Source organism: Microchirus variegatus (assembly GCF_963457635.1).
Source record: "Microchirus variegatus genome assembly, chromosome: 21".
Lineage (NCBI taxonomy): Eukaryota > Metazoa > Chordata > Actinopteri > Pleuronectiformes > Soleidae > Microchirus > Microchirus variegatus.
Genome location: NC_139822.1, coordinates 19790382 through 19799673, shown reverse-complemented (window position 1 = coordinate 19799673; position 9292 = coordinate 19790382). Strand labels below are relative to the sequence as shown.

At 42.6% G+C, this 9292-nt stretch overlaps 1 protein-coding gene across 1 annotated transcript in view; it reads left to right on the top strand.

Moving 5' to 3' along the window:
* The first annotated feature begins 325 nt into the window (after window positions 1-325).
* Window positions 326-9292, top strand: part of uqcc1 (ubiquinol-cytochrome c reductase complex assembly factor 1) — a 13746-nt gene continuing 4779 nt past the window's right edge. The window contains exons 1-4 of the mRNA XM_083907701.1: window positions 326-519; window positions 2461-2568; window positions 6152-6259; window positions 6982-7054. Coding sequence (XP_083763827.1) covers window positions 451-519; window positions 2461-2568; window positions 6152-6259; window positions 6982-7054 — 358 coding nt within the window. The 5' untranslated portion in view covers window positions 326-450. The remainder of the gene's footprint in view (window positions 520-2460; window positions 2569-6151; window positions 6260-6981; window positions 7055-9292) is intronic.

Here is a 9292-nt window from a genome sequence, read left to right as displayed (position 1 = left end):
TGAATAATGTGTGTGTGTGTGTGTGTGTGTGTGTGTGTGTGGTATTAATAAATGAATGAATTGATGAATGATGGTTTCATTTAATAGTTTCAGTAAAATAAACAGAATTAAATTAGGTTCAGAACATATGTACATAGTTATACATAAAAGAAATAATCAAATAAATTGAACTTCAGTTAAAAAAAATATTTATTTACGTATTTATCTTTATATATCTATATAAATACAGAACAACAACAGACTTTCTCCACATGCGGAACGTTTCTTCGCTGCTGCCTGTTGTCTGGTCGGACAGGACTGGGCGCCGGACAGATTCCGCTGACATTGCTGAGGGGGAGGAGGTGGCGGAGCACCGCTGTTACCTAAGCCGAACATTTATTGCGAAGTGTCGGGGCCGCAGAGCGGAGGCAGCCTGCTCCTCGTCTCTGAGTTCCGGACCAGCGCGGAGTCATGTACCGGCGGCCGCTGCAGTCCGCCGCCGCCGTCAGGAGGCTCGTCAGCGGGGCCGCGTACCGACAGGTACCGGCTAGCGTTAGCTTAGCTGCTAGTTTGGGTAGAACTTGTGATGTGTGGCGCGAGTTTAGGCGGAGATGAGTTTGTGAATGAAGGATTTCAAACGCCGAATTCATTAAAATCAATGATTGTAAGTTAGTGATGGAGGCAGCAGTGGATCAACAACTCCTGTGTCTCTGTGATGTTAAAATCACTGGTTTACTCTATGGACTTTGGTGTGGGAGAGTGAGTGGTTTATAATCTTCCGTTTCCTTTTCCAAGTCTTTGTCCGTTTAAGTCGACAATATCTTTAAGACAATGGTTCACGTATTTATCGTCACTGTTAGACAGACTTTACCAAACAGTAAACTTAAGTTTGTAAACCACTCACTCTCCCACACCAAAGTCCACAGAGACTATCAGTTATTTTAACTCGCGCAACTGCTGTTCTACTGCTGCCTCCTCGTGTGGTCATTTTGTGTCACTAATATAAATTTAAACGAGAATAAATTTAATTGACGTAATCTACGTAGTATTTGGTCGCGCTGCAACAGCGTAGCTACATTCAGCGCGTTTACATGCATGTTAGAACGGGCTAGGACAATAATCTGGTTTTCTTAACGTCACGTAAACATGTTAGTCTGGCTGAAATCGAGCTGGTCTTAGTCAGACTAACGTACATGGATAATGCGATTCATAGTCCAAATACTCCCTGCACGTATACGCTTAGTCCGACTAAAATCAGGCTAGTCTTAGTCGGACTAACATACCTGGATAATGGGATTAGTAGTCCGAATACTCCCTACATGTATACGCTTAGTCCGACTAAAATAGGGCTAGTCTTAGTCGGACTAACATACCTGGATAATGCGATTAATAGTCCGATTACTCCCTGCATGTATAGGCTTAGTCAGACTAAAATCGGGCTAGTCTCAGTCGGACTAACATACCTGGATAATGCGATTCGTAGTCTGATTACTCCTGCATGTGTATGCTTAGTCAGACTAAAATCGGGCTAGTCTTAGTCGGACTAACATACCTAGATAATGTGATTTCGTAGTCTGATTACTCCCTGCATGTATACGCTTAGTCCGACTAAGACTAGCCCGATTTTTGTCGGATAATGCGATTTATAGTCCGATTACTCCCTGCATGTATATGCTTAGTCCGACTAAGACTAGCCCGATTTTAGTCGGATAATGCGATGTATAGTCCGATTACTCCCTGCATGTATGCGCTTAGTCCGACTAAGACTAGCCCGATTTTAGTCGGATAATGCGATTTATAGTACGATTACTCCCTGCATGTATATGCTTAGTCCGACTAAGACTAACCCGATTTTAGTCGGATAATGCGATGTATAGTCCGATTACTCCCTGCATGTATATGCTTAGTCCGACTAAGACTAGCCCGATTTTAGTCGGATAATGCGATGTATAGTCCGATTACTCCCTGCATGTATGCCCTTAGTCCGACTAAGACTAGCCCGATTTTAGTCGGATAATGCGATTTATAGTACGATTACTCCCTGCATGTATATGCTTAGTCCGACTAAGACTAACCCGATTTTAGTCGGATAATGCGATGTATAGTCCGATTACTCCCTGCATGTATGCGCTTAGTCCGACTAAGACTAGCCCGATATTAGTCGGATAATGCAATTTATAGTCCGATTACTCCCTGCATGTATGCGCTTAGTCCGACTAAGACTAGCCCGATTTTTGTCGGATAATGCGATTTATAGTCCGATTACTCCCTGCATGTATACGATTAGTCCTACTAAAATCGGGCTATTCTTAGCCGGACTAACATACCTGTATAATGCGATTCGTAGTCCGATTCTTGTGTCTGTGGAGACACGAGCGATTGTAGCTCGTAGTATTTTTACTCGTAGCGTGACGTTATTAAAAAGTGTCCTGATTGGTCTGTGATCTCACGGTCGTCCCTCCTCTCTTAATCTCCATCCAGCCGATCCATGGTGACGTCTGTCTGACCAGAGCTTTAGTCGCCGGTCAGCAGCCGAGGTTCTGCTCGCCGCGTTCACCTCCGTGTCGAACGTACCACGTCAGCGCACAGGTAACGTGACGTCATCGTCATCACTCTGCAGTTTTCAAAATAAAAGCACCAATGAAATTTGATAGAATTTATTAACCACTCACCACAGAGAAAACCAGTGATTTTAGCTCACAGGGACACAGGAGCTGCTGGTCCTCTGCTGCCTCCTGTGGTCACTTTGTGTCACTGAGTTAGTTCTAAAGTAAATATTTTAAAAGCTGAATTCACTAAAATCAGTCATTGTAAGTTAGTGATGGAGGCAGCAGTGGATCAACAACTCCTGTGAACTCCTGTGTGCTGTGATGTTAAAATCACTGGTTTACTCTATGGACTTTGGTGTGGGAGAGTGAGTGACTTTGGTGTGGGAGAGTGAGTGGTTTACAAACTTCAGTTTAACACAAAGAAAACACATTTCAGTCACTTTATCAAAGTCACTGTAAGTCTACAATATCTAAAGAACACGTTCACGTCATTATCGTCACTGTTAGACGGACTTTTCCAACAGGAAACTGAAGTTTGTAAACCGCTCACTCTCCCACACCAAAGTCACTCACTCTCCCACACCAAAGTCACTCACTCTCTCACACCGAAGTCACTCACTCTCCCACACCGAAGTCACTCACTCTCCCACACCAAAGTCACTCACTCTCCCACACCAAAGTCACTCACTCTCCCACACCAAAGTCACTCACACTCCCACACCAAAGTCACTCACACTCCCACACCAAAGTCACTCACACTCCCACACCAAAGTCACTCACACTCCCACACCAAAGTCACTCACACTCCCACACCAAAGTCACTCACTCTCCCACACCGAAGTCACTCACTCTCCCACACCGAAGTCACTCACTCTCCCACACCGAAGTCACTCACTCTCCCACACCAAAGTCACTCACTCTCCCACACCAAAGTCACTCACTCTCCCACACCAAAGTCACTCACACTCCCACACCAAAGTCACTCACTCTCACACCAAAGTCACTCACACTCCCACACCAAAGTCACTCACACTCCCACACCAAAGTCACTCACACTCCCACACCAAAGTCACTCACTCTCCCACACCGAAGTCACTCACTCTCTCACACCGAAGTCACTCACTCTCCCACACCGAAGTCACTCACTCTCCCACACCAAAGTCACTCACTCTCCCACACCAAAGTCACTCACACTCCCACACCAAAATCACTCACACTCCCACACCAAAGTCACTCACTCTCACACCAAAGTCACTCACACTCCCACACCAAAGTCACTCACACTCCCACACCAAACTCACTCACACTCCCACACCAAAGTCACTCACACTCCCACACCAAAGTCACTCACTCTCCCACACCAAAGTCACTCACTCTCCCACACCAAAGTCACTCACTCTCTCACACCAAAGTCACTCACTCTCCCACACCAAAGTCACTCACTCTCCCACACCAAAGTCCATAGAGTAAACCAGTGATTTTAACATCACAGCACACAGGAGTTCACAGGAGTTGTTGATCCACTGCTGCCTCCATCACTAACTTACAATGACTGATTTTAGTGAATTCAGCTTTGAAAATATTTACTATAGACTTAACTCAGTGACACAAAGTGACCACAGGAGGCAGCAGAGGACCAGCAGCTCCCGTGTCCCTGTGAGCTAAAATCACTGGTTTTCTCTATGGACTTTGGTGCAGGGAGAGTGAGTGGTTTACAGACGTCAGTTTCCTGTTTGGAAAAGTCTGTCCCTCAGTGAATTCTGTTAGTTTTTGCCTTTTGTGAAGTTGCTAAAACACTAAAGTGACATTTGTGCTGATGTTTTTTAACTTTTTAATGAAGAGGAACTGAGGTCACGGCTGTGATGAAAGTGTAAAGACAACACGGCGTAGAATAGGTCACTGTATGAACAGCTGCACTCACACAGTAAAGGCCATGTTCCCCAGGTGTGTGTGTGTGTGTGTGTGTGTGTGTGTGTGTGTGTGTGTGTGGGTCACTACACTCCTGTTTAAACACAGGGAATAATCTTAAGCCTGTTTAAAGAGTTCTGCTGCTTTTCACTCACTCATCACTCGTCTTTTGTTATTTCACTTCATCTTCTTGACCTTTGACTTATCAATATTTCTGTAATGCTGGGTAATACAGATATATGTGGATATAAAGCTTCACTCTATTTTATTTGTGTGTGTTAGAAACGATGACATTGACTATTAATGTGATAGAATTCTGCTGTAACACAAATAATTAGGCCTTTAAATCTGATTAAAAGTGATTTCATCACTGCATATATTCAGTTTATTCGACATAATACATGTGATGGTTATCAATTCAACTTTAAACCTTTAAAACCAGGAGAAGTCATCGAATATACTTTACTATCACGAATCAGGACGATACGGTGGCCCTGAGGTGCAAAACACAAACGCAAATCACAAAACACAGAAACATTAAATGAAAACGGAAACACGTTTTTTTACGTGAATGGTTTTGTGTTCTCTGCTTTTGTGTTTCGTGATTTGCGTTTGTGTGGTGATTTGCGTTTGTGATTTGTTTGTCTTTTTTAATTTGCGTTTGTGTTTCTCGATTTGCATTTGTGTTTCGTGATTTGTGTTTGTGTTTCTCGATTTGCGTTTGTGTTTTTTGATTTGCGTTTGTGTTACTCGATTTGTGTTTGTGTTTTTTGATTTGCGTTTGTGTTACTCGATTTGTGTTTGTGTTTTTTGATTTGCGTTTGTGTTACTCGATTTGCGTTTGTGTTTCTCGATTTGCGTTTGTGTTGTGATTTGCGTTTGTGTTTTTCTCGATTTGCATTTGTGTTTCTCGATTTGCGTTTCGTGATTTGTGTTTCTCGATTTGCGTTTGTGTTACTCGATTTGCGTTTGTGTTTCTTCATATGCGTTTGTGTTTCTCGATTCGCGTTTGTGTTGTGATTTGCGTTTGTGTTTTTCTCGATTTGCATTTGTGTTTCTCGATTTGTGTTTCTCGATTTGTGTTTCTCGATTTGTGTTTCTCGATTTGCGTTTGTGTTGTGATTTGTATTTGTGTTTCTCGATTTGTGTTTCTCGATTTGCGTTTGTGTTACTCGATTTGCGTTTGTGTTTCTTCATATGCGTTTGTGTTTCTCGATTCGCGTTTGTGTTGTGATTTGCATTTGTGTTTCTCGATTTGTGTTTCTCGATTTGTGTTTCTCGATTTGCGTTTGTGTTACTCGATTTGCGTTTGTGTTTCTTCATATGCGTTTGTGTTTCTCGATTCGCGTTTGTGTTGTGATTTGCATTTGTGTTTCTCGATTTGTGTTTCTCGATTTGCGTTTGTGTTGTGATTTGTATTTGTGTTTCTCGATTTGTGTTTCTTAATTTGCGTGTCTTGATTTTGTGATTTGCGTTTGTTTCTTGATTTGCGTTTGTGTTTCTCGATTTGCGTTTGTGTTTCTTCATATGTGTTTGTGGTTTGCGTTTGTGTTTTGCACCTCAGGGCCACAGTAGGATGACCAAAATCTCACGATTATATATCGAACGTTGATATTTTAACCTCGTTCGCTGCGTAAACGCTGGTTTCTCCGTTCATTTCATCGTACACGGTGGTAGAGAGCGACGCCGTTGACCTGTTCCGTGTTTGTTTGCAGCTCCGTAACGTGAAGGATTCTTCTCAGCACACGGAGGAAGAGGTCGGAGCCTTCACGAAGCTCATCGAGGCCATGGGCTTCACGGGACCGCTCAAGTACAACAAATGGGTGAGCGATAATACTTGTAGGTAGGACTGCAAATCACCAAAATGGCCGACTTCCTGTTGAGTTGAGGCCATGGTTACGGTTATGGTAGACTTTTTTGTTCGTCTTGGTCTAGAACATCTAACCACCAAGTTTCGGGAAGTTTCGGTGTAACTCGACGTATGCGGAGGTCATAGGGCACTTCCTGTTTCGTGGCGAATGGTCCAAATTTCGGCAAAACGCTGAGGGTTGCCATGGCTACGCCATTTGAATCTGCAAAACCTTTTTGCCTTTGATGTGTGTTATACAAATTGGCAAGTTTTTTTATGTCTCGGACAAGTTAGCTCATTTACTTCACGCGGAAATCGCCAAAATGGGTGCCAAAATTCAAAATGGCCGACTTCCTGTTGAGTTGAGGTGACGCCATGGTTACGGTCAGCTTTTTTTTCCGTCTTGGTCTAGAACATCTTCCCACCAAGTTTCAGGAAATTTGCTGGAACTCAATTTTGTCTCAGTTTTCACCATAGGGGGCACTATATCACGAGGGTGGCGTGTGGCTCATTCACACATTGTTGTTTTTTGGAGCACATGTGACATTAGCCCCCAGCCCTATTCTTCACTATATTAGCATGCTAATGTGAGCCGTGAAAAGTTAGCATACAAATGATAAACTGGTTCATAGCTAACTTCACAGTGTCCGTGAAACGTCTTTTCACAGATTTTCTTTTTTGTTGTTCCTTTCACAGAAAATCAAGATCGCCGGTTTGCGCATGTACACGTGCTGCGTGGAGAGAATCAACTACAACGACTTCTTTGAGAGTAAGTGGAGAGCTAATTTCACGTACGACGTTTCCGAAGACGAAACTCTCGGAGACGTATTCAAAAGGACAAAAACGCACGTTTTCAGTTCCGTTAAGACGCCTCAGCGGCTAACGTTAAAGACGGAGTTCAAACAAACCTAGCTAGGACGTAACCGAGTCATGTAATAGTACTACAGTCACACGCCAAGGCGCGCTAGCTCCCAAGTCGCGCGCTAGTATTTAAATCACATACAAGTACCCAAGTAGGGGCGCCGTTAGCTGCGTTAGCTCCTTTTAGCACGGTTAGCGCGCCTACAGTGTTACTGGAGCGGTCTGTTTCATTTAAGGAAAAGAGCAGCGCTAACAAATAACCCGCGTACCGCGCACGTGTGCGTCTGTTTTTGAAGTTTAGCGTTAACTTGAGAGACTCATTTTAACAATCGGGAAGTCGCGTAAACACGACGTCGCGATTGTCTTTTAAAAGAAGTAAAGCGGCTAACGTTCAAACTGAAGCGAACCACCAACGCTGATCATCATGAAACGTGACGACGTGACAAAGCTGAACTGGATCTGAATTAAACACCGGTGTGAACACAAACCGTAAACTGAGCAGGCGGCTAACAAAGAGTTATTATTATAAACTAATAATCTGAATATTTTAGACTTAAAACATTGATTTAATTATTTGGCTTTTTTTTCAAGATTAAGATTAGTCCAAGCAAAATATATGCAATGCACGCAAAGTTGTTGCAGGAATTGTCGTGAGGTGATGCGTGGAAAAAAAACCTGGAAAACACACACACACACACACACACACACACACACACACACACACACACACACACACACATACACACACACACACACCATTAAGGCGTTGGTTTTCGTCCTGGTCCAAGTGGAATTAATAAGCGTCCAGGGACACCGTCACCACCGGGATGGCAAATTTATTTGACGCTTTACTACCTGGCACACACGCACACACACACACACACACACACACATTCTTGTTCTTGCTGCACACTGAGGACCAGCATTTCCACTTTATAAATCAACACAATTACAAATATCTACTTCATGAATGACATCTACAAAGAACTACTGGTTGCAGTACCATAAAATGTCTGCAGGTGGAGCCCCAGAGCAATAAGAGCTGGAAAACTTTTTCGATTTTTTTTTTTTTTTATTATTATTTTTGGTCCCAAATTGTACAAAAACATCATACTATACTATGTCAACTTAAAAAAAAAAAAAAAAATTGACCCAAAATTTTTGGTCCAAAATTTTACAAAAACGTGATATTATACTATGTCATCCAAAAGTTGAAAAAAAATTATTTTTTTTTTGAAAAAAACATTTTGGTCAAAAAATTTACAAAAACATCATACTATACTATGTCGACTAAAATTAAAAAAAAAAATTTGGTCCAAAATTTGACAAAAATGTGATATTTATGTCATTCAAAAGTTGAAAAAACCTATTTTGTAATTTTTTTTTTTGAAAAAAACATTTTGGTTCAAAATTTTACAAAAACGTCATACTATACTATGTCCTCCAAAATTTTTTGGGACAAATTGAGTATAGCATGTTATTGCAAGGAAGAGATTTCAATGAAAACAAAGTGAGGACCGGCCAAAATGTCCTCACTACGTAAAAATGACCTCACTTTGTTGGTTTAAAAACCCTCACTGGTCCTCAGTATGCTGCAAGTACAAGAACACACACACACACACTTGGATTGTGTCGAATTATCAAACCTGCCGCTACATCGTCTACATTTCTCCTCCTCCTTCAATCAGCTGACCGTCCCGATCGTACCATTTTACTTTTGGGAGCCAACCCGAATTAGGGCTGAACAAAATGTCGCCACTCGGCCTCATCCCTCATGGAAACGCTGACCGTACCAAACCATTCCACTTGGTGGTAACTACTGCGGCGGCAATCCGATCCAGTGTCGGTATCGGGTTCCGATACGCGCGTAATTCGCCGATGGGAAATTTCCTGGCTGGCTGCAAAAAGCGGAGTGGATTGAACGGATGAGATCTCAATGAGATGTGGAGTAATGATGCACGCCGCTGTTCCATTCCACAGTTTACAGCCAGCCAGCCAGCTAGCAGGCGAGCATGATTGACCAGGAGTTAGCCAGGAAGGTTATCCGAATTCAGGGATCGGAAGTGAAGAAAAGTGGGTCAGTGCATCCGTACTTTCTACGCGACGTTAAACCCGTTTTACTGCTTCGTACAGATTTCAATATTCA